The 27,308-nt window shown below is 35.0% G+C and overlaps 1 protein-coding gene across 1 annotated transcript; it reads right to left on the minus strand.

Annotated features, from left to right (window-relative positions):
- Positions 1-639: 639 nt before the first annotated feature.
- On the minus strand, positions 640-25,586 carry LOC120420602 (sialin). The gene is made up of 4 exons (XM_039583680.2): positions 25,198-25,586; positions 6,895-7,109; positions 1,512-2,588; positions 640-1,446 (listed from the first exon to the last, which is right to left on the minus strand). The coding sequence occupies exons 1-4, from the start codon at positions 25,238-25,240 to the stop codon at positions 1,237-1,239; spliced, it is 1,545 nt and encodes a 514-aa protein (XP_039439614.1). The 5' UTR covers positions 25,241-25,586; the 3' UTR covers positions 640-1,236.
- Positions 25,587-27,308: the final 1,722 nt, after the last annotated feature.

The raw sequence follows: 27,308 nt of genomic DNA on the forward strand, positions 1-27,308 counted from the left end.
TGTCCTTCTGGAAAACCCATTATGCCAAATGGGGTACACCCAGAAGATCTTTTTTGTATGGACAGTATGGAGAGATGAGTTGGTTGTCAGCACTTGGGACAAATTTTCGGATTTTTCGAAAATACATAAAATAAGTGTAAAATAAAACACACCCCATTTCCATTTAAATATCCTTTATTGGCGGATCTGTTTCGATAAACGTATCTATACGATATAACAACATTGTTCATGCATTTTAAGGAGGTTTTACTTTTTTGTTCCTTTGTCAGTTTTTTTTTGTTTTCATAGATTTCTTCATAATTTGATTTCTCTAGTGCGCATTTTGCATTTTTCTTACACTTATAAGCAGTTTTGTTTTGCGTCCTTTTGTCGATGATTTGAGGGTTTTTCTTCTTCTTTCGGGATCGGTGTGAAGAAGAAAGCTAGACTCGGGTTTCCTAACAGATAGTTGAAAGTGCACATTTCTTGGTATCATGCTGGTGAAAGAAGATTGTTTTAGGAGATCAGTTGAAGAACTGTTGCATTTTGTTTTGTGGAACGTTTAATTTTGTGACGTCTAGCTTTAATCCTCAGTTTATTTGTTTCAGCGAGAGCGCCACACATTATTCTTTCAATTACTTTCTGTTGATTTTGTATTCAGTTGTAATTCTCTTTATCTAGAAAGCTTCACTTTTATCCTTTTCAAACTACGCTTATCTACGACTTTTTTTTTCTCTCAGTTTCATGATTTCGCTAAATGCCTTGCAAGAAGTCTTGTTAAGTAACTGTTGATTGCTTGTTTCCTGAAAAATACAAATCCTGGGAATTTGAATAAAAGTAGTTGTTTTGTTTGGTTCCTATTTCGTGATTGTTTGTTGGTTGTTCGTCAGATATGGCAGCTATTTCGTTCGGCGGTTTGGATTTCGTGTTTTTATTTGTGAGTTTGTTTTATTTTAAAATCTTTAAAGAAAATTAACAACATTCTCAGAAGTTTAATCATCCTTACGACAATGAAATTTGGCAATAAGCCGTCGCTTTCTGCGCGCGCACACGCAAAAGTATAAAAAATAACGTTTAAATTGACTGTCTCTTGTAATGTTTTTAAGTAAACCTACATATAAGTACCTACATTCTTCGAAATTAAGTATGTAAAACTAAGTTGATGATTTGTAGCTCTGTGTGTGTGTGTCTATCTGTGTAGCAGTAGTACAAAAGAATCTCAAGTAAGAAACGAGAGTTTTGATATCATCGATTTGTTTACTCTTCCTGCGAGTAGTTCTTGGCCGGTTCCTTGGTGTTGAGCGGGGTGGCTTCGACCTCGCCGTGCTCTACGGTGCCGTTGTTGGCCTTGTCGCCCCGGTTCCAGGACTGCTCCTCGCCCGAGCCCAGGAAGGTGTAGCCGAAGATCTCGAAGATGTAGAGAGCGATCGTCACGAAGAAGATGATGCGCCATGCGCCGATGGTTTGCTAAAAGGAGGAGAATTGGGCGATTAGGAAGATACTCTAGGGGTAGAATTAAGGGTGGAACTTACATTTCCATGGGTAATCTGGCCGACAAAGATCGGTACGATGATTCCGGGCAGGGTGGCAGCGGTGTTGGTGATGGCCATCAGAGTTCCGGCATAGTTGGGCGCGATATCGATATGGTTGGACAGGAAGCCGCAGAACATGCCACCGATCGAGGTGATACCGATGGTCATCAGGGCAACGGCCAGTCCACGCCGACAGCCGATGTAGCACAGAGCCAGCAAGCAGCACATCGGAACAACGGAAGCAATCAGGGTGGCGATCTTTCTGGCAATGGTCGTGTTGATCTTGCCACGGGCACGCAGCGCATCCAGCGTCTTGCTCAGGAACATACTGAAGAACCACATGGTCAGGAAGGGAATGGCGGTGACGACGGCGTTCTCCTTAATGTTGAACTGCAGCACCTGCTTCATGTAGAACGGCAGCTCAATCAGCAGCATGTACCAGCCCCAGTTGTTGGCAACGTGAGCAATCAGAATACCGTAGAACGGTCCCGAAGTGAACACCTTCTTCCACGGAATAGCCGGCTTCGGTCCACCATGGCCAGATCCTCCTTCCGATCCCAGCGACGACGTAATAAAGGTACGCTCTTCCTGGCTGATGAGCGCCTGCTTGTTCGGACTGTCCTGAATCAGCCACACCCACAGCAGCAACCAGATGCAGCTCAAACCTCCCATCACGTAGAACACCGACTCCCAGCCCAAACTGCCCGCCAACACACCAGCCATCAACATCGAAATAACCGTGCCCAGTGCGGTTCCAGCGTAAACGATCGCCGACATGACCGACCGCTCGTTCGGCGGTGCCCAGGAGGCCAGCATCACGTGCATCGACGGGAACGTAACTCCTCCGCCAATGCCCTCTCCAATTCGCATCGCAATCATTGCGCCGTAATGCATCTCAGCCGCGACCGGCGTAAGCAGCGTGCACAGAACGTTGATGAACACCGAGAAGAACATGACCCACTTGGCGGAGACGCTTTCGGCGATCCGGGCGCCGGGGATCTGCGACACGAAGTAGCCCCAGAAGTAGCAGCTCAGGATGGTGCCCTGCAGGGGTTCGCTCCAGGCGAACGGACCGTCCTGAAAAAAAAAAAAACAAATCTTATTCTATTTCCATAACATCTTTTCCATGACTATGTTCAATCTGATTGCTAATCCAAAAGCGGTTTTTAGGCCATTTTTATCACTAGTAGGTGCCTTAAAACATCTTTAAAGGGTCGTACATTTATCGAGGTTTATCTAGTTGGAAGAATGATTTTTCTAGCGGTCACTTTTGGTTCAATACTAACCTAAAGATTGAACAGTTTGTTTAATTAAAATGCTTCGTTTTCTTCTTCAAAAAATTCAAGGCTTTTCAAAGTAGGGGAAATATACCCATTTTTTAATCACTCTAAGCCGTTCGACCAATTCTCATCACTTTTTCCGTTTTCCGCTATTAAATCAACATTTTCAGATGTATCAACAATGGACAGTTGCTTGCTCACTTTTATTTAAGCTATTTATTACTTTGGAACAGTCAAAAACACTTTATAAAAGCCGTAATTCATGATCAAAGTGCTGATAGGCCGATAATAGAAATAGGCTGAGAAAGGGCATAGTTCCCCTAACATGTCACAAGCCAACCCTTCATTGCTTCTCAATGTGCGGACGTTTTTATCTGAATCGGTCCAGATTTCTAAGTGACCTGGTCATATAGTTGAATAGGTGTCAAACTCACTTAATAGTTCGTTCTGATAGAGTGAATTCTCACCTTTTTGAAGTTTGTAAATCCGTTGCCTTATTGAAAAAATACTACATTTAAAAAATACACTTTATTTTCATGAGTTTTGGGTAATTGGGGACAGAGTTTTACTGTCACAACTATATAAAAATTATTGTTCTGGAAGTATGAATAAGTATGAAAGATTAGAATTTTATCTACATTGATATTTAATTGATATATTGAGTAAATTTTGTTATATCCCCCTGGTGACTAAAAATTCGCACAAAAAATCAATAAACTGTAAAAGTCGAAAAATCAAAATTTCATCGATAGAATATTAAAAAAAAAAAATTCTTGAAAATAACTGTGAAACATTTGAAAAATATGTCATGCATTTGGAGCATTACTATATATATTTTTTCTAGTAGCTCTAAAAATTTTATATTTGGACATTGAAAATCACACGCTTTGTGCCAGCAATGAATGCAAAGTGAGAAAAAAAAAAGTGTTTCTAAATGATATTTATTCAATCAGCTTTCATATTTCAACTGGCGCATCTCAATACAACTGACGTTATCTCGGTTCGATTTAAAATGTTAAACAACGAAACACAGGGTGGCCACTCAATTCAGAATTCGCCAAAATCAGCCGAAAATCGGGAAAAAGTCGAGAATTTGTGATTCTTTTGTCAAAAAGTCGGGAATTCTAAGCAGTTTTGTTTGAAAATTATTTTTTAACTTTTGAATTATATTATAATATTTCGCACAATTTTCAAATTAAATTACTCAATTCTGCTTACTTACTTACTTTGAATTTAAGGTTCTTTTCACTATTTCAATGTTTTTGAAAAAGGCTTTTAAGAAATGGGTAATTCTCCGCCAACTCACAAGAAATCGGGATAAATTGCGCTGACCCCCATTGATTTGCGTGAACAAAAACTTGAAATACAATTTGTAGCATTCATTAAGTAATTTCAAATATATTTTTTTCCCAAATTTTGCCCCAGAACTTTTTTTGTGAGTATGGGTAAATTAATAACCTACTAAAGATTGATTTTCAGTTATCGGAAAACGTAAATATCGAATAAAATTCAATCGTTGTTCGTTCTGAATGAAAAAAAAAACCTTTTTTACGTTTCGAAAACAAAAAAAAATTGAAATCGCAAAAAAAATCCTAGATTTTTTTTTGTATTGCAAATTAATTATTAATAAATTATTTCGCTTAAAATAAGTGATAAACATAGAATCTTATCAAACTGAATTTTCAATTGAAAAAAAAAGTCAGTTAAATACTGACAACTATTATCTAGTTCATTTTAAAACATTCATTTAAAAATTCAATATCAAAATTTACATAGTAAAAAAGATCTTGATAAAAACATTTTTTTAACGAATTCCAAGAATTTTTTCTAAATTCTTTGAAAGAATGATAACAGCAATCATGTTTTAAGCGTTCTTTGATTTGAAATAAAATAAAATAATGAATGAAATGTTAAATTAAGTTATCTTAAACTATTGCTATTGACTTTCTCTTATAAAGAGTTTTTTGTTTGAAATCATTCTTTAGAAAAGAAATGCCTATTATTTGAGCTTTCTGGAAAAGTCAGGAATTTAAAAATGGGTTGAGTGGTCACCCTGGTTTGAAACTTTTGCGAATTATTTTAATCCTTTGAAGGAAAAACTCTCAACAAATTCAATAAAATGGTTTAACTTAAAAATGACTGTTTTAGTCTCCATAATAAATGAAAAAAATTGCTTAAAAAACGGGTCTGGGGAGTTTTTTTTGGTGAAAAATTAGTTTGTTTCAAATCCATCAGAAAGTTTCATTGCATCAAAAATAAAAATGGCTACAAATGCTGAAACCGTTAAAATTCTAAGGTCAACTATGGTTAGGTAATAACTTAGTCAATTTTGAGGAATTTTCAGTTAAAAAGGCGTTTCGTAATTGTGGGAGTTACAATAACATCCCACAATTATGGAACAGGTAATTTGGAGGCATTGTTTTGCAGATCTTGATTAACATCATTTCTCGGTAACAAAAACAATATGGGGGAGATTTTGATTAACTAATCTTTACATGTAGTATTTTGTTAAGAAACATCAACTTTTAATAGTGGACCTGCAAATAGAAGGGTCGAAGAAAAATTGCATCTTATTGAAAAAATACCACAAAAGTGTTCCGAGTTTGTGGGTTTTTTAAATATGTGGAATGACTGTATTACAACTGTACAAATTCTATAGAATGCTCTCAATAAATTTCGTTTTATTACTCAATATATGTTGCAAAGAGTTGAAGTGAAAACATCTCCATCTAAAGTCTAAAACTCCAGAAGCCTATAAATTGTATATAAAAACGAATTGAACCAAATAATTTAGCACCGAAAAAGATTCCATCACAAGTTCACGGCCAGTAGGATCCCAGCATCACTATGATGTCACTCGATGACGCAGCATTTTTTTTTAGTAAAGTGGCCCCATCCACCAGCGTTGACCGTATCATAAATTGAAATCATATAATTTATTCCCGTACCAATTGGCTTCTCGCAGCGCTGATATAATTTCGGCAGCCAAAGTCTATCAACCTCGCAACAAGTTGTCAGCCCAATATCAATTCAACTCCGACAAAAATGCTGTTCAAACAATTTGGCAGATGAGGGAGGAAGATTGACGTTCAGTCAGTGTGCGCGCTGGTGTCACTTTTCATCACCGTTCAACACAGCCAGTTTGAACCAGAGAAGTAGAGGTGCCGAAAAAAAAAAACAAGTCATGTATGGACCGTTTCTAGCCTAGCCAAATATTGATTTATGGGCTCAATCAGACGAAACGGTATCAATTGGGCCGTCGAGCACGGTATCTGATAACGGCTTGACAGCAAGTGCCCTCATGTGAGCACAGATTCTGGTCCCGAAAATTGGTGTGCGTCCCCTCAATTAACACCAATATGCGAAACGATTCTCAACGAGTTCCGAAATGGCACATCTCTCCCTCCTCCAATTGGCCACCGGATTGTTGTGCGCTGAGTAGCTCAATTAAAAGCAAATTCTTCGTCCAATTTCCGCCGTTCAGCAGAGTTCAACTCAACCGATCCGACTTTATCAGCAGAAGCTGGCTCAATTGGTTTCACTTTCGGATTGGTTGTGCGTTTGCCTGGGGTGATTCTTGATCGAAAATGTATAGCAGAATCGCCGACTTGAACTATTTTGATTAAAATGCGATCAAGTGTGGTTTGAGCTGAAGCTGGAAAGTTATGAAATTGTGAGATATTTTAAAGACGGGCTTTGAGATCAACATCCTTTCCCACTGCACAGTGGTACAAATCGCACAACTCCAAGCTAAGCTTACTTGGGTATAACGTGGATAGTTTCTCTTACCCCCTTAAAAAATGGACCATCAACACTTTCGTCTTCTTTTTCAAAATTGTTCAAAGTGTCCCACTTTTTTGTACTTGATTTATGTAACATTTCAAATGATCAAGCCATGATGTCCAATTAATATTCAAGCTTCATTACATTTTGAAAAGCTGCTGAAAACCAATTGCAAATTGCATCAAGATGTGCTCAATTCCACTTTTCAACTTTGCATTTCGCGCGACAGATCGCGGTTCCAGCTCGCAACTAGTTTCTACCTCGGGTCACATTTCTTCTGCAATCAGCAAACCCCCGCGCTCTCTCCTTGCCAAGCTTACCTCCACCGCTTCCGTCGAGTTGCTGCCCTGGCAGACCGGTTCGGCGTCGGCGTGATGCTCGGCTGCGGCGGCATGGACCGGTCCGGCACCGTGCGCCAGCGCCGAGTGGTTCAACATGGCCACCATGGCCACGCTCAGGTTCACCTTCAGCCCGTAGATGATGGCCATTCCGATGGAACCGAGCACGGCCAGGATGTAACGGGCCGGGATCAGCGCTGGAAGAAGAAGAAGAATCGAATGGAACGTTTAGTTTTGGTTAAATATGAAATTTTCAAAAAAAAAATAATAATAATAATAATAATAATGAAAAAAAAACAGAGGGCAAAAAATGTAAATTCGATTTTTAATCCTGTTTTTGCAGTTTATCGGCAAAAATATTAGGCTAAACTGTGGAAACTAGGCCGAGGGTCAACATCTTTGAATAATATTTGGTCCAGACACTGTTGAAAAGGCATTTCAAGTTTTGATACAGTCATCCCACATATTCGGAACACCCACAAATTCGGAACAGTTTTGTGATAATTTGTCAATAACATGCCAAATGCATCTTTTCTGGTGACCCTACTATTTTTAGGACCTTTATTTGGACATTATCTTGCTATTTCACTAGTAAAAGTAGTGCTTTTAGAACAAAAAACTGCATGTCAAGACTATTTTATTCAGAGCAGCAAATCACTGCCTCCAAATTGCCTGTTCCATAATTGTGGAATGTTATTGTGCCTCCCACAATTGTGAAACACCTGAATTTAACGGATATTTTCACAAAAAATGTTATCAGACCATTCATAAATCATAACTAAGCTTGAATTTCATTGGTTTCAGTGTTTAAAGTCATTATTTTGTAAAAAAATTGTACTCCGGGAGAGAACCAAAGTTTGTTTACATCCGTAAGAAAAAAGTGTTCCGAATTTGTGGATTTCAAGGGTCAAAGTTTTTCTTCAAAAACTTGATATAAAAGTTAAAATTTGCAGTTGTTCGATACAGCATTTGAAAGATCTCAAGAAAAGCTTTCAAATGGAGGTAAAAGCGAATTATTATGTTCAACTTTCGATTTGCTATGATTTTTTGAACATTGGCCGATCTGTAAACTGTTCCGAATATGAGGGATGAGTGTACGACCTTTTTCAAATATTAGACTAATTATTTAAAACTTCAAACAATTTGTTACTTGAATTTTTTTATCTGCTATTTTTTACAGTTGAGTAACGGAAAATGGCATCGATTTTAATACCATTATTTAATTTTTTAATTAAAAAAACGGTTTTTTCGGAATTTTGAGGGCATTCAATTTCACACAAAAAACCCTTTGACAACAAATTTCTTTCTGCTCACGGTTTCGAGCTACAAATTACTGAAAAAAGTGTCTTTGTTAAAATCCAGAAACATGAAAGGGGTCGTACCACCCCACCGTCACCAGATATCGAAAAATTGACCTCTTATACGTAATTAGGGACCAGAATTACCCCTTGGAGCAAAGTTCAAATCCTTAATTCTAAATCTTAAATCCTGGATCCAAAATTCTAAACGCATAAATCATAAATCATAAATCATAAATCATAAATCATAAATCATAACTCATAAATCATAAATCATAAATCATAAATCATAAATCATAAATCATAAATCATAAATCATAAATCATAAATCATAAATCATAAATCATAAATCATAAATCATAAATCGTAAATCATAAATCATAAATCATAAATCATAAATCATAAATCATAAATCATAAATCATAAATCATAAATCATAAATCATAAATCATAAATCATAAATCATAAATCATAAATCATAAATCATAAATCATAAATCATAAATCATAAATCATAAATCATAAATCATAAATCATAAATCATAAATCATAAATCATAAATCATAAATCATAAATCATAAATCATAAATCATAAATCATAAATCATAAATCATAAATCATAAATCATAAATCATAAATCATAAATCATAAATCATAAATCATAAATCATAAATCATAAATCATAAATCATAAATCATAAATCATAAATCATAAATCATAAATCATAAATCATAAATCATAAATCATAAATCATAAATCATAAATCATAAATCATAAATCATAAATCATAAATCATAAATCATAAATCATAAATCATAAATCATAAATCATAAATCATAAATCATAAATCATAAATCATAAATCATAAATCATAAATCATAAATCATAAATCATAAATCATAAATCATAAATCATAAATCATAAATCATAAATCATAAATCATAAATCATAAATCATAAATCATAAATCATAAATCATAAATCATAAATCATAAATCGTAAATTTAATCAAATATGAAACATTCGTGAAATTTTCCGGTCTTTTCGATAACAATATTTTTAAATTTTTTAAATCACACTAACAATTCAAAAGGGCGTAATATTGAATGTTTGTCCCCTTTGAAATGTTTTTCTTGATTTAAAAAAATTGAGAACATTGTTAAATATAGCGAATTTTCTCAGCTTCTCAAAAATATTTTTTTCAAATGTGGGTAAACATGGGCACTAATTTAAAAAAAATGAATAGCTGCGACTATTTTCAAAAAAGCTACTTAAAAATTGCTATAACATGAAAACGGTGTACTTTATCAAAATTTCACTAAAGTACTTTTTGATTGCAAATTCAATTTTAAATCGAAAAGTAAGGTTGAAAATTTTTGCGACCAATATTTAGATTTGTAAAAAAATCAGTATTGATTAAAAAAAATTATAACTCGGTTTTTTGCCCATTCTGGAAATTTATGAAAAGTTGGCCCCTAAAACATATAAAAAAATAGTGTTTTTTGCAAATCAAGTTTTAGTTACAAAAAGTGAAATTAAAAATCACCCGTTTTATTACCGCCCCACAAGCTTGTGGTGCATCGACTAACCATTCGTTAAAACTCCATCACCTTACTTCATACGAAGCATCACCAACGACACTAAAATAATGACATAACAGAACAATGGCACGGTGGTCGGCACGCGTCAGGCCATGTTGGCATGTCACCCGTCACCCGTATCTTACAATTCAAATGGCAAATTAATCTACTCCGGAAACTACTAATGACGTGTGTACCGGGGCCCCGGTGGCAGCACGTGATTTTCCGCACCTCCCTCTGCTGATTTTGGACAGAATCTTTTGATTTGAGATTTTAAAATGAATTTTAACGTAATGTAATTTAGTTTATAAACTTGAAGTTAGTTTAATGAACATTTGTTTTTATTTAATAATTTTTATTACAAACATCACAGAAAGTAAATATACTCGTACTCAGCAAACAATAACATTCAATTTGCTGATTTTACTTCAGTCAAAACATAGAATCTAACACCCACATGGTCAACACTATTGAAAACCATGCAATTCATCACATTCTGCGGCGATACGCAACCAGAGATAAAGTCATTTAGCATACAATAACGTTTGGAATGGCAAGGTAAGGTGCCCTAAATTGACTAATTATCTGGAGCAACACGAGAAAAGGGCGGATAAGCATTTTGACAGCTTGAACTATTTTGCCAATTTCGAGCCAACAGGTAACTTTTTCACAAAACTCGATTTGTTAAACAATAGCTGGCCTTCCCAGCTACCTTCTAATGCTGCGAGTTTTGTTAAATAGTTACCTATTGTCTCGGAATTTGCAAAATAGTTCTAGCTGTCAAAATGCTTATCCGCCCTTTTCTCGTGTTGCTCCAGTTATTATCTTTTTTTTTTGAGTCCCCTTTACATTTGATACATTTCTGCCCTACACTGTAATTTACTGTGGAAAGGAAATAAATCTATTTATACTTTTGTTGTGGGAGATTTCGCGATACGAGATTTGCATCTCAATTGACGAGTTTCCTGTCCACAGCAGGTTTCTTTCACCCACCCCATATGTTTGAAGCAAGAAAAAAAATAGTCGGAAACGTGTGCAAAGTTTTTCCATTTCAGTAATCATGATTTATTTTGCAATTAATTTCCTTCTTCCGCCAAAGGGAAAGCCACACCGTTACGCCGGGGGTTCTCGTTAAGTCACCGCTCCCCATATGATGGATGACAGTTCTTCTAATGGTCGCTGCGCTATCGCAATCACCATCGATTGAACCATCCATAATCCCAGCTGACAGCTTACGCGTGTGTGCAACAGGTTCGAGCGGTGGGACGTAATCATTTGAATACAGACGTTGTCACTCTGCCAAGTGCCATCTTGTAGGGAAAAGTTGAAAGTTGGAGATGGGACGATGGACACGGATACGATTTTCCATTGCAAGAAGTCTTCAATGTCTGAAAAGTTGACAGAACCGGATGTCTGATTTGCCTGCAAAGGTTACCGGAGGGGTCCGACCAAGTGCAGATATTTGTGCAAGCGAATCGTCATCGGTCATGGATCGATGAGCAGGTACTATTGTCAGATTGTGCTCTTTTTTGTGTTCTTTGTTTTAGCGATTCTGCATTTGGACTTGATTCAGACACCATTCCCTTCAAGTTCAATGCGATGTGCTACTGTTGAGTGTAATTACTGTAGGTGTCTGGAATGGCAAGCTCTGTATTGAACTCTTTAATTTATTCCAACAATGGTACAAAAGTCATTTACTGAGAAAGTTTAATTTGAAACACATACTTGTGTTTGTATTTGTATTTCCGTCGAAATTATATTTTTCTAAATACCAAAAAACCCTGAAGTGCTAAATTTATGGATTTATGCATTTTTTCATGAGAAGTTCTCGAAATTATCACAATTTCTATCGCATTCTTTTTTTTTGTATTTTTTTTAATTTGATAACAAAAATATACAATTTTTAAAAAGAAAACTACACTGACGATCAAAAAGTACATTAAGAAATTTTCAGTGTACTATTTTTGAGATTTGTTCCTACTAAATGTTTAAGTTCGAAGAAATCTTAATTTTCCTGCTTTTGTATATAATTAGATTATCTGCAAATATCTTGGTATTGTATTCAAAAGTTTAAGTAATCTAATAATAATGCAGCTACAAATCTGAAAGAATTGAAAAAATATATTTTTTGGATAATAAAATTTAATGTTCTGAAATATATGTCTCAAAGACAAGAATTTGTTTCGATTTTGCATTGATTGTCATAGAACGATACGGTATATTGTGAAAATGAAATATATTACACAAAAAGCTCCAGCGTTGATATAATTTTAGTAGAATTTAGCTTTGTTCTAAGGTTAGCGAATTACACGATGACGCTGACAGCCTAAAACTTGTAATGTTTTGAAATTTCCGTGTAACCCCGTGATTTTTTTTATTTTCGTAAATCAATGCTTAAAAATAACGACATTCCACAAATATATCACTCACAAAGGTTTTTTATGTAAATTACAGTAAGTTCTCAATTGAAGAGGTTACCAACCAATAATTTATAATTGTTAAAACATTTGCTGTGAAATAACTACTACCGTGAACTAGGGCGAGTCGGGACAACATCGATTGTATTTTACAAGGTTTTCTTCGGAAACTTACTAAATTTAAACATTTTTCATTCCCTGTAGTAAAAATTTACTAACATTTGACTTGAAGGTAGAATTAGAAAATAAATAAGAAGTTTCAAACTTTTTTTTTATTTCAGATTAAATGTATTTTGCTTCATAATATTCTTTTTTATCTTAAAACCCTCGCCATTGTTTTGGAGTCCCGTGAAATATTCACGAAATTCCAAACGGTCTCCGTGATAATCAAAAAATTAAAAATTGTATCTTTTTTTGAAATTTTGATGCTTTTGTTATAGATTATATTTTTGCTTCTTGATTTTTGAAGGAAGCGATATAACCTTTCATGAATATTTTATTGATTTTATACGTATTGCAAAATGTCGAAGAAAATTGAAACAGTAGAAATTGCTAAACTGAACTGTTGGATTTGGAAATAAATAAAATTTAAAAGAGATAAAATAGAAGCGAATCAGAGAATATTGTTAAGCTATATAAATCGAAAATGTCAAAAAAAAAAAAAATCCAAAAATAAGCATACGCTTGCTTTTATATTTGAATAATTTTCGGTTTATGTTCTATTACCATTAAACATAATTCATTAATTTTTTTGCTTTAGTTCTATTCGGAGATTTTGTCATGTTAAGAACAAGGATGGAAAAAAGAAAACAAACATAGTAATAAAAATGGTAAATTTGATGAAGAAAATATATAGCTGATTGATAAAATCAGGTAAAATAAATTATAAAAAGTACTTTCTGGGATTTTAATAAACGAATATACAAATAACCTTAAAATATTTTAACAATTTTCGAGTTCCTTGGAACTTCCGTATTCGAATTAAGGTAACTAAGCTCAATAATTACATTATCATTAACGTTTAATCTGGCGGTGAAATCATCGCCAAGAAACTCGATCAAATGACCGTTAACAACATTGCAAGATTAATAGAATCAATGCAAAACTAAAATCAATAAAAAAATACACATAATTTATTGAAGTTTAATTTTTTTCTATTTTAACGATTTTAATTTTAGTGTACATCTGCTATGCAAAGTTTGAATAAAAAAAAAGAAATACAGTAAATAAATGCATTAAATTCGAATTAAGGTTAAATTATAGCAATCCTTTCTATCGCAAAATAAGATCTGTGACATTAGAGTGTAGCAAAAATGACTTTTGGGAGGGCATTCAAGGGTTTGTTCCGGTGGGCATACTAAGCCCAAATCCAAAATATGAGCTTGATTGGACGTAACAGAAGCTGGCGCTTTGCATTTAAATTGTAAATTGGATTTAACCGGTAAAAAATGATTTTTTCAAAAATGTCACTTTTTGAGGCATTTTGGCCACTGAAGCGTTTATTTTCAACATCATCGGCGTGTAGGCCAGATCCTGGCGCATCTTTTGGTATGTATAGCATTGAAATTTGGAGCAACCTGGAGCTCGGTACAGACCTTTAAAGTTTGTAATTTTTTCGAAAAATTGGCCCCACTTGACATTTTTGAAAAAATCTTTTTTTACCGATTAAATCCCATTTAAAATTCAAATGCAGAGCGCCAGCTCCTGTTACGTCCAATCAAGCTCATATTTTGGATTTGGACTCAGCATGGCCACCGGAACAAACCCTTGAATGCCCGCCAAAAAGTCCTACTGTGACATACTTATATTTACGTTATTTTGCTCAAAAATTGCAGTTTTACTACATTTCTCCGCACCTGCCAAAGCAACCTGTTGATTTCCCTGCCAAACAAAAGATTATTGCGGAAAATTCTCTCCTTCTCATTTTTCCATTTGTTTCTGTGTTTGTGTGAGAATTTGTTCATCCTCTCTTTCTCTCTTCTCAATTTGATCCCTTCCCTTACCAGAGAAAGTTTGGGAACCTTTGAAGGCCAAATGCCTACAAAATTTCACTTTCATTGCTGCGGCTAGACCGGAACGACCGGCACATTACCTGGCCTTCGAAAGGATAATTCAATGTCAAACTGTAAAAACGGGAGGCCCTCGTTTTCTTTAGCTGTTTGTCTTTTTTGTTTGATAATTATCTAACGGCGTGTGTGTGTGTTCAAGATGCGTGCAGCAATGATCAAAATTAACAAAATTAACACATAATTGGAAAAAAATGGTGTGGCGTGCGTCTTTGCCACGTCTTCGCCACGTCTTCGCCACGTCTTGTTTGACAGATAATTACTTTTACATGTCCAAACACGATTTTCGACTGATTACAAAGAGATTCATTCACCTTCGTTTATCACTAATTTTCTTTTGTATTTACATGTATTAAATTACGTTGTGCCACAATTTGTACCACAACTAACAATGGAGACGCGCGGTTGACGAATTGACTTTTCGCTTGCAAACGTCAAGTGCTGTCAAAATAAACAAAACCTGTGCAAACAAAAAAAAATGCTGTCACGAGAGACGAAGAATGCTGTTTATTTTGCGGGATTTGCGGGCACTCAAAAGTTATTGGTTGGCCTCGATTTCCTCTCGCCGAAGAAGCATTGTGTCCTCTGCGTGACCTTTCCCTTCGTTGGTTTTTCCTCGCCGGCAGACGATTTCACACGCGTGGGAAAAACTTTTGGTGGGTGGTACCAAGAGGAGAAGGTGGGGTTGCAACGGGGGAGATTTTCCTTGATTGAAGCTGTGTGTGGGAAACGATGGAAAATTGCTCGTGTGCGTTTCGGTGCGGTATGGCTTACAACAGTGTGTTGGTGACCAAAGGTTGCACGCAAAATTTGTTTGGAAAATTTGTTTGTACGGTATAAAAATTCAGGTAAAATGATTAAATTGAAATTTGAAATAGATTTGTAAATTTGTTTGAATACGAGAGGTCCTGTTTCAAATAATAAATGAATATATAAAAATTAAGATTTGATATTATAGTAAGACTCAATCATGGTGGCCACTTAGATCCAAATTTAAAATGCCCGACCATTCCAAAACCTTAAATAAAAACACTTTTTATCCCAAATGATTTTTTCAAATCGTAAAAATCCGTGTAAAAAAAATGAAATCCATCCTTGCACAACAGTTTATACATACATTCAATGAAACTATCAACACTTTGGATATCAATATTAGCTCACAGTGCTTAAAACGGGCTTATTTGGATAGAATAGAAATTTGATTTACTGAAAACAATATAGAATGCATTTTTTCTGTGTTGTTAGTCATAATTATCATGTTTGAGATCGTTTAAAAATATTCTGAAATTTGTTAAAATCCAAAGTACAGTAACGCAGAAAGTTTTTCTTTTGCGAAAAAAAAATACTTAGATATTTTAAAAACTAATGAGAAATTCTCTACGGAATCGGTCTTTTTTCTTCAATTTTAATTTTTGTATTTTTTAATCCGACTGAAACTTTTTTGGTGCCTTCGATATGCCCAAAGAAGCCATTTTGCATCATTAGTTTGTCCATATAATTTTCCATACAAATTTGGCAGCTGTCCATACAAAAATGATGTATGAAAATTCAAAAATCGGTATCTTTTGAAGGAATTTTTTGATCGATTTGGTGTCTTCGGCAAAGTTGTAGGTATGGATACGGACTACACTGGAAAAAAATGATACACGGTAAAAAAAATTTGGTGATTTTTTTATTTAACTTTTTATCACTAAAACTTGATTTGCAAAAAAACACTATTTTTATTTTTTGATATGTTTAAGAGGACATAAAATGCCAACTTTTCAGAAATTTTGAGGTTGTGCAAAAAATCATTGACCGAGTTATGAATTTTTTAATCAATATTGATTTTTTCAAAAAATCGAAATTTTGGTCGCAAAAATTTTTCAACTTTATTTTTCGATGTAAAATTGAATTTGCAATCAAAAAGTACTTTAGTGAAATTTTGATAAAGTGCGCCGTTTTCAAGTTATAGCCATTTTTATGTAACTTTTTTCGAAATAGTCGCAGTTTTTCATTTTTTCAAATAAGTGCACATGTTTGCCCACTTTTGAAAAAAATATTTTTGAAAAGCTGAGAAAATTCTCTATATTTTGCTTCTACGGACTTTGTTGATACGACCTTTAGTTGCTGAGATATCGACATTGAAAAATGTTGGGCTGTTTGGGTGAGACTTAGAAAACATCAATTTTCCTGTTTTTAAACCTTTGCATTGCAATATCTCAGCAACTAAAGGTCGTATCAACAAAGTCCAAAGAAGCAAAATATAGAGAATTTTCTCAGCTTTTCAAAAATATTTTTTTCAAAAGTGGGCAAACATGTGCACTAATTTTAAAAAATGAAAAACTGTGACTATTTCGAAAAAAGTTACATAAAAATGGCTATAACTTGAAAACGGCGCACTTTATCAAAATTTCACTAAAGTACTTTTTGATTGCAAATTCAATTTTACATCGAAAAATAAAGTTAAAAAATTTTTGCGACCAAAATTTCGATTTTTTGAAAAAATCAGTTTTGATTAAAAAATTTATAACTCGGTCAATGATTTTTGGCACAACCTGGAAATTTCTGGAAAGTTGGCATTTTATGTCCTTTAAAACATATCAAAAAATAAAAAAAATTAAAAATTGTGTTTTTTTGCAAATCAAGTTTTAGAGATAAAAAGTTAAATAAAAAAATCACCAAATTTTTTTTACCGTGTATCATTTTTTTCCAGTGTAGTCCGTATCCATACCTACAACTTTGCCGAAGACACCAAATCGATCAAAAAATTCCTTCAAAAGATACAGATTTTTGAATTTTTAAACATCATTTTTGTATGGACAGCTGCCAAATTTGTATGGAAAATTATATGGACAAACTAATGATGCAAAATGGCTTCTTTGGGCATACCGAAGGCACCATAAAAGTTTCAGTCGGATTAAAAAATACAAAAAAAATCGAATGACCGAAATCCTAGAAAACTGCTCTAATGTATTCAAAATAACTGGACTGGTGGAAAATGTAATTTAAAACATTTTTTTCATTCTTATATTGAATTATTACTTGTTATTTTCAATTTATGTATTTTTTTGTATTTTTTGGTCAGAGTTGCACACAAATACTTCAAAAATGGTTGCAACGTCCTTATTCATAATATTTTTTTATCTGTGTGTGCTATTGTCCTCGCATTATTTGTATGTTTTATAGTAAATAAAAAACTAAATAAGCTGCCAAAATTTAAATTTACTGGATCAAATCATTCTTGAAGAGGAGAAGCCTAGAAAACCTTAACCTGATACAAAATGTTATACTATCAGGCTATAGTTAAATTGTTCAATAAATTACAAATTACAAATTGTTGCATAGCATAGCATAGCATTGGTGTCTACCCGTTGTTGCTATTCTGTTATTGACCAGGACTTCCAAGAATTACCTCAATGGTCTGGTGGTTAGCATTTTTGTCTGCTGACCCAAAGGACGGGGGTTCGAACCCCGCCGCGAGCTAATGAATTTTTCGTTCATATTCAAGTGTTCAGAATTCCTTCTTTCCATAATTTCTCGATAGGAGCAGATGGGAATCGAACCCAGAACATTCCGCTTTCAAAGCGAACAGCGTAACCATTCAGCCACGCCTACACCTAAATTACAAATTACAAATTGTTGCTATCATTTTACTTTTACAAACTTTTTGAAGAGAAAATATTTCGGATTGTATTTTAAATTGTTGATAATTATTATTGCACAAAAATCTATCCCTGACAAACAAGAATCATTTTTTTTACAGTTTCAACGCCCTAAAAAATAAGTTGAAGTATAAAGAGGATAAAAAGTTCTTCCAAGTTTTTTTGGCTTCAACTTAAAATTCGCCAAAAAAATCCTTAAAAAGCATTGGAAAGAAAAACCCTTGGAATTTTAGAAAATTTTAGGGTTGGAAGTTTGTTTTTTTGTGACTTGCTTAAAATTTAAAAAAAATATATATATGTATATTTTCTAGGGGTCAACTTTGGCTCCTATATTTTATGTACTACTTTAAGCATACAGTAATTTTTGTAGTGTCCCAGACTATGCCTTTACTGCCGCTCGAAGCTAGTCCGTCCCATATGTAATTTCGTCAATTTTGAGGTAATGATGCAGTTTGGTTCGAAATCATGTAAACTATCAGAAAAACCAATAAAATTTAGTACTTTGTTCTAGAAACTAGAGAAAATCCACTTTTTCGTGAAATTCTAACACGTAGCTTTATGAGCGGGACAAATTTGACATGCGTTTTTCTCGGCTTGCTGTTTTTACATACTCGATTAGAGCGGCAGTTTACACATTTTACAATTTGAAAGAAAATTGTGCCATTCTATGGCGGACAATGTGAAAAACGAACAAAACAAATAAGAAAGGCAAAATGTGATAATAGGAGGCCAAATACTACCAAAAACAAACATAAACTATACAATATAAATGCAAAATATCAAAAATAAAACAAGCAAAACATAAAACAAGAGAAATAAAGTTTTTCATAGAATATAAGTTGCTCAAGACCTCCTTGACACGGGAAAAAATAAAAAAATCGAAAAAAATGGGCAAGAGAGGGTTAATGAATTTAGACAAACATTTTAAAATGTTCACTGCAGAAAAGTCTATTGCAAAAATCAACAGTGCAAATTTGATGTTCAAATTTGACCTGTGTCTAAATGAAATAAATATTTCGCTGGGCACTTTGGTTGATATTTGAGTGTAGAAATCTCATCTGCCCCAAGGGACGATTAACTCGCAAAAACATTGCGTCAAACACGTTCCTCCGGAGGGTCAACGATCCCCGATCGATATAGGGCTATGTTGTTCCAAAATTTAAGACCTCAGGGCACCGAAAATGGCAAACCGTAGCCTCTCCTTGGCCAGCAGCGTGCGAAACTGGTTTTGGCATGGCCATATTTGGGAAGCGGCAAGGATTTGGATTTCGAACCGCTTGAAGCGTTCCAAGTGCATGGTTTTGGTCAGGTAAGAGATATCTGCGCTGCCCCCACGCAAATGTTGCATAATTTGATGCTGCGCGTGTGGCAGATAGCTACTGGCGTTTTGTTTGCAAAATATTAAATTTTTCTTAAGAGTTGTTAATATTTGTGTGGAAGACATAGTTTTATATTTTTACAAATATTTTAAAAAAAAGTTAAGTAAATCTTTCCCTGTTCCCGAGGGTAACACCCGTGAAGAGTATCGGGGCCGGCATTTACAAAGCGGATTCAGTGGCAATTTCATTCTCAACTTAATGTTAACATAGGTTGTCTTCCTAAGGTGTCTTGATAAGGTCCAGTTTGTGACGATACACTACCTTCCCTTTACTAAGCAATCGAATCCAGAAGAGAAAAGATCACCAGTTGTGTTGGTCCGAGCCGGGATTTGAACCCCGATCTACCGCTTACGAGGTGGAAGCGTTACTACTAGGCTACGTGGCTCGGTTAATATTTTATAAAGCTAGAATAATAATAAAAAAAACCAGGCCATTCTTCACGTATGTTTTCTTTTGCAAATTCGTCTCATTCGTGAATTATACGTCTCTGTCTGAGCTCCTTGTCACTGCCATTGACAGGCTGTGAACTCAGTTCACGCCAGGGTTATCTAACCGATTACATTTGAAATAGCAGCAGCATCTGCACAGCAGAATGGCACAACACAAGGAATAAAAAAACAACAACAAAAAAATAAACAAAACCAGACAGTGAGGAAGAATTCGAAAAATGTCTAGTGCTGCTAACATGGTGTTGGACCCGGAATGCCGACAGGAACCACCCAAACACATACACACATCTAAAGTGACCAGTTCATTGAGGGAAAGATAAAAAAAAACAGTGTGTGTGCAGAATCTATGACATTTCCCCGAAACCCACATTCCCGAAAAGTCATTTCCCCGAATGTCACATCTCCGAAAAGACACTTTCCCGAAATGTCATTTACCCGAAAATCATTTCCCCGAACAATCCATTTCCCCGAATGGCCACATCCCCGAATGGCGACTTCCCCTAAAAACCATTTTCCCGAATGGCCACTTCCCCTAATTTTCCACATCCCTGAAAATCATTTTCCCGAATGACCATATCCCCGAACGGCCATTTCCCCGAACGCCACTTCCCCGAACCCGGTCAGGCGGGCATGCCCGTTGCCCAGAACCGCGCGCGCGGTTCTGAGCAACGGGCATACCCGCCTGACCGGGTTCGGGGAAGTAGCGATCGATGAAGTATCATTCACAATTAAACGTTAAAAAAATTCCGAGTTTTTTTTGTCAAGCATTTTATTCCAGGATATTTTCCAAGTTTGCGGAGTTAAAGAATTTGAACTCCGGATTCTGAGATTTAGTTACTCCAACTGCCTTTCAAAAAGAACTGACTCCACCGAATCCAACAAAAACTCCGACTATGACAAATGATGTAGAGAATGAGAACATCTTGAACGGAGTACATATTTATGATGAACAAATCTAAATGGCAGCGTGCCGTTTAATACAGTTGCCTATTTTTCACAATTCGTCGCTGTCGTGCTCGCTTGTCGTACGTCGAATTTGAGCCAAATTGAGTTAAGAACGCCATTTTGTGCAGCTCACAATGCCTCATCTTTTGACCTACACAGAAACCCTAAATTCGATTTCAGTCCTGAGATATTAATAAAAAACCGACTTGACACACCCGGAAAATTGATGTAAGTGCGACAACTGGCCAAAGGGATTTCAGGTCAGAATGCGTTTGACACAAGTAAGAGCTCGACTACCGTAAACATTTGTAAGGGACTATCCACAAACCACGTGGACACTTTTTTGAAAATAATTGAATAATTGAATAATAATTGATAATTGCCCATACAAAAAAAATATTTATGGAACGTGGATGGATACCCCGCACTCTTTAAGTGTCCGCGTGGTTTATAGATTGCCTTCTACGGTTATTTGTTTTTTTTTTTCATATTTAAATACACACGTAGGAGAATTTAATATTAAGGTTTATTAAATTTTTATATCTAGGTTATCATCAGGAACAATTTAATTTTTTGGGAAGTTACCATTCGGGTATATGTAAATTCGGGAAAACGACATTTCGGGTAAATGACATTCGGGGATATGGAATTTTCGGGAAAATGATTTTCGGGGATGTGGAATTTTCGGGAAAATGATTTTCGGGGACGTGGAATTTTCGGGAAAATGATTTTCGGGGAAGTGGCACTTTCGGGGAAATGATTTTCGGGGATGTGGAATTTTCGGGGAAATGATTTTCGGGGATATGGGATTCGGGAAAGTGGGATTCGGGGATAAGGGATAAAACCTGTGTGCAATACCCCAACAACATACTCATTATGTATTCTCGTTTCAAAGGCCATTCAAAGTGGCATCGTTCGGCACTGATGGGCAATTGACAAATTACTATGTTTGTTTGGTGACAAAAATTTAAAGTTTTTTTCAACCTATCGTTTGCATTTAGTTTCTGAACCTATCGTAAATTGGACGAAAAAGTTACCCACGTACGTTATGGACGTCCCATGAAATTACGCCAGTTCAACCTATAAAATACACACGCGCATCGTAACGAAATCGAGAACGATTTTTGAAACCAAAATCGACCGAGTGGTCCAACCGTCTAGACGCGGGAATGAATGCAATGAAAGTGAAAGTGGATGTTTAAATGCGGAACCAACTGAGGATGATCAAGATCGTTAAAAAAATCCGGTAATTTCTGTCGAGCAAATTGGTAATACAATAAGTTATTTTCTGTTTTATTTTGTAATATTTTTTCTGCAGTAAATTTACTCGATTCTAAGCACCAGCAAACTCTATTCCCAACTTTGAATTAATCAGCTGTAGAAAGGTAGTTCACACCTCAGTTTAAGATAGTTACGTCACACAAGTGCTTTAACAACGAAGTAAATGAAATGAAATGATAATTTCTAAGTTTCAATCAAGTGCTCATAACTTTTGACAGTATTTACCCTTTTATCCTCAATCGAGAGTTATGCTGTATAAATTTGCATGGAAAAAACTACCGTTTTTGAATCTTTTAATCTTTAACCAAAAAGTTTTTAGTAAATAATATGCCCAAATAAATATAAAACCAGAATCGAATTTGCTCTTTTGAGAATATATTATCGATCTCTTGAAAGTAAAACATCCATACAAAATATTTTTTAAAGGCTTTAAATAATATTTCTACAAAAGTTAAAAGCTCTCAGAAAACCTGATTTGCATCGATTCAATTTTTTGTGAGGCTGTATTTCAGAAATGAATTGTCAAATATTCAAAATCTCAGAGATAGGGAAGGTAATAGGTAAGTGTAACTTTTTTTATGAATAGTCCTAGTTATAATAATTTTTATCTCTGAAAAAAAAAATAGACAAAAAGTATCAGAAAAAGCAAATTGAACAATATTTGAAATGGCGTTCACGTGAAGCCGGAAATCAGTAACACAATTTTACCTTAATTTTTAGGCTAAGTGATTTTTCACGCTCAAATATTTCAAATTTCATTGGGACCCTCATTTCAAACCATCAAATTTAACGGAACTTTCGCGGAACGTAAAAAACGTTCAAAAAACTTTAAAAATCTTTTGTAAAAATTATAGAAACTACTTATTATGCTTCATTTTATTTTATTTTTAAACTTTTTTTTCTCATTTCCAAACAAGTTTTGAATATAGTTGAAAAATTTCACTGAATTGCTTCTATTTTTTTTTGCATTTTATTGAATTTCGTGTTACAGCAACATTTAACATCTTGTCCAGCCAAAATAATTAAAATAACTTGAATAATGTGCGACATTTTGCCGAGTAGTTTTATTGAAGGTATTTATCCAAAAACTATATTAAAAATAAAAATCAGAACAAAAACAAAAAAAAAACAAAATTTTTATGCACGTGAATTATCCACTCAAATAATGAAATATCATGAAAATTAAACAGGTCTCAGAAAAAAATGTTATGTCTTTCAAATGTGATTTTCATAATCAATAATACTATTCATTTAATGTTGAATAAACCAATCTTTTGAAATTTCTTTTTAAATTATACCTATTAAAATAAAAAGATAATCAAATTGTTATTACCACGAATGGAAAAATTACAAAATCATCATCTCTGAATATCAATTTGTTTTCTGAATATTTTTTTATCTAATCCAAAAGAATTCATTTTTTCATTCTATATTCTGATTACTTACTACTCCACTCAATGATACACTGACTCAGGGAAGAGAATGTTACTTTTACATGAATGTTTGAATTTAATTGATTTTAAAAAATAAATAAACTCAATTAAAAAACATCTGTGCAATCTCTTAAAAAAAACACAATTTACTCGTTCAGTTAACTTTAACAAGTTTTTGTTGAAAAATTCAAAAATTGAAAAAAAAAACTGCAATCAAATGATTGACAATATTTATCATGCTTGTGATAAGTTTTTGATAATATCATATAAATTTTCAGCAGCATTCACTCCTCAGTTAATTTGGTAATATTTTTTTTGTTATTGTATATTTTACCAACAACTCTACAAATGTTTAATATCGCGCTTTTCCATTTAATATTAATAAAATTTATTTAATAAGCTTTTATGGATGAAGTATTTATTTTGTTTCAATTTCAAAGAATCGATTTGAATCTCAAGATTTGTGTAAAATTTATAATTTTTCAAATTTTGAGAAAACTATAAATTTCACGGAAATCTTCAAATTTCACGAATTTCACGCTGTCCTTGGAATTTACCAACCCTGGATCAAAATATTCGTTAATTTTAATTAATTACAGAGTATTTAAGAGCGATGATTAGGTTTATTTTAAAGTGATTGACGGCATCATTTAATAAGCCTTTACGTGAATTTTTTTTAACTTGTTTGAAAATGCATATGGAACATTAATACAGACATGTACAGTAAAGTGTTGTAAAAAAAGTTAAAGTTATGCAAACATGTACAGTAAAGTGTCCCTATAAAAATGCAATAGAAAAATTGCAAAATATATTTTGAAACCAAAATAAAAGCTTCTTAAATAAATTACTTTTGTGTATCTTACTGATTAACTATTAAATCAGGAATCTGCTGGTTAAAGCAAGATTTACAGACTGAAATATTCCTTGCTAACAGCTGGAAGCAAAATCTAACAAGATGATTCAAAACTCCACGCAAGCTTGAAATCCCCCTTTTCTTCCCCAAGCAGCAGGTGGGTCCCCTTTAAAAGAAAAGGGGTTCCACCGCCTCTCACAAAGTCAACAGTAAGCCCCATCCATTAACAGTCTTTCTTGCCCCATGCAGCTGTCATCGCCCCAACAGAACTGCTATCCCAAACGCATCCATCGCAGTTCTATATTTACACATCACACCAACGCCCCTTCTTCACCACACACACGCACACACATGTGCTTAAATCGTGCATAAATTAAAATACAAAACTTCTTTTGGATTTCTCTGCGTCGGCGATCCACGACTCGACGCGATCTCACCAGTGACGATTTAATTTTAGAACCTCAATCGCACGAAGCAATTCGAATGAGCAGAAGAAGCTGGGGTTCAATACTTGGAAAACCCGGGGAAGAAGAAAGTAGAGCAACTTTACTTTCTTCTTTTGTGTGTCGAAGACAGAATGACCTTTGCCAAAGACTTGAATGTTATGCGAGGAGGAGCAGTAACACGCTCAGAACAAGGTGTGGATCTGTGTCCCAAATCTCGAAACCGGATTCAGCGTCCAGAGAAGTTGTTCAAGAAGTCTTTTGGAGTCAACTGGAATTTCAACTTCGGAGCACAAAGTCGGCTCTATAACGCGATATAGTGCTACAATAACTGAAGTAGAGCTGTAATAAATCCTGTTACGTGCTACGGCTTATGGTTATGGATTTGAGGGGTGCTTTCTTCACGGGGAACGTTGACCTTTCCGGTATTCTAACAAGGGTAACCACAATATTCTTCTGTTTTTCTTCCAAATGTTCCTATGTTAACAAGGACACTTACATCCGAGGATGCTGCCCTTGGCAGGAACTGCTGCGTCCGGCATGTCTGCTTCTGCTTCCTCTCCTTCTTAGTTAATCCGATTCCACCAAAAAGCTCCCAGTCACTTCTCGCACTAATTACAACGAATTCACCTCGTCCTGGACGGGCGTCGTAGTCGAATAACTCAAGGATCTCCTTCTGGTCCTTGGCTAACACGCACACACACAGAGAGACGCACAACCTTAAGGGACACACTCGCGCACACTCCCGGTGCCTTCCTCTCAGCTTCCACAAAACGCGGGCCTGCCACGCGGTACGCGGCGTCGCTTTCTTCTACGCGCAAAAGGATCTTCCGGAGGTACGTCCGACTGCCGACGCGGTTCGTGAGCGAATGAGCGTCGGAACGGAAAGAAGCGCGTCTTTTTTTGCTCTTGCTCTCTCTCTTTTATGTTTTTAGCCCTCGATATCGGGAGAATAACGCGTGGTCGGCGCGTCGATTGAGCAGCCGGCTTGCACCAATACTGCTCTAAATGGGAAAGAAAAGGCATCAATAGGGTTGGGAAGCGTCGCGAGCCGGTTCGGACGGAGAGAAAGATGAGCATAAAGGGTGGTCGAGTTATGCTCGCGGATTATTCGTTTGGGTGGGATGTGGTAGTGAATTTGGTCAGTGTTGGTGAGGAAGCTAGGGTGGTCGAAGAATTAAATGATAAATCAGAGATGAAGATGTACCATTCTCGTGTTAGTTTGCAATAGACCGTAACAGCCATCAAGACCTACGACACTGTTTTGATTTTTAACTTGAAATCGTTTTTTGTATTTTATCATTTTTATGAAACTGTCTAACGATTCCATATGTAAAAAATAAAGGTTTTGAATAATTTTTTTATGTTATTGGGTAATTTTATTCGGAAGATTGAAAACATTAATGATTATCAAACATTGACATTTTTAACTAAAGTGGCCAGAAAATCTATTCTACGTTTTTTTCAAGGCAGAAACTATTTGTCCAATCATTTTAATGTTAATAAACGTACTTAAATTTATTGTTGAAAATTAACCTGTTAATTGCTAGAATTTCAATATGGTACATTTCATAATTTGAAATAAGGCCAATGCCAATTTTTCAAAGTTTGTAGTTCACTAAAAAAGTGTCTTAAAATGCAATATACATCAAAAAAGATGTTTTTACATAAACTTGTGTTGGAAAAATTTAAGTTTTAACATTTTTTTTGCTTAAACAATTTTTTTTCCTACACACTAAAAAATTTGGAATATTACATTTGACGTAATCGTTTAATTGACCTTTTATTGAATCGTGTAAACGTATTTTCGATGTAAAATTATGTATATTATGACGTAATTTGCAGAAATTCCCTTTGGTACTCCTCTACATTATATGAAACCTAAAATTACAGGTCAAATAACCCAACATTACGCATTATTTGATGCACATAACTGGAGCATCAAATAAGATGTAATTTTACATCAAATGAAACCCGATTACACGCGCTTCAGCCGTTACATTTTCGTCCGAGTGGTGAACTGTCAAAACGTTCGCCATGCTCGACGTCGCTAAAAATTTTGTTGCAGCAGTCATTTTCGGGCGAAACAATCTTCAATTTTGAACCTTTACTGGCCAGAACCTGCTACCGTTCAAGATAAAGGTAAGTTTATTAATGTTTAAAGTGGTGAAACAGATCGCTGATGTTTTTTGTCGTCTCGTTTTGGCAGGTTGCGGCAGGCACCCATGATGAACTGTTCCAGCAAGCCGCTTCTTGTTCTTGGCTTAACACTTTCTTTCCAAGAGGAAGTTCCCGGAGTGGATTAAAACGTAGTGTGCAAGAAGTGAGTTCTCTCCAGTTGTGCCACCTTGATGCCTTCTCCCGTGAGGTGTTCGACTGATTGCAAATCGCAAGCCGAAAGATTTACAGTGGAACAAAAGCCAGGGGCGAAAATCCGTTTTGAGCTGTGATTTAAGTTGTGTCGTAAAATTATGATGTGTTACAATAAAAACATTTTTGTTTTTGACAGTATTAACAGGCTTTTTATTCCAATAAGAATTTTAAGATTCCTGTTCGAAAAGCGATCCACCGGAGTCACGTTAAATGTAATTTTACACGACCTTGGATGAT

Source organism: Culex pipiens, chromosome 2, assembly GCF_016801865.2.
Source record: "Culex pipiens pallens isolate TS chromosome 2, TS_CPP_V2, whole genome shotgun sequence".
Taxonomy (NCBI): domain Eukaryota; kingdom Metazoa; phylum Arthropoda; class Insecta; order Diptera; family Culicidae; genus Culex; species Culex pipiens.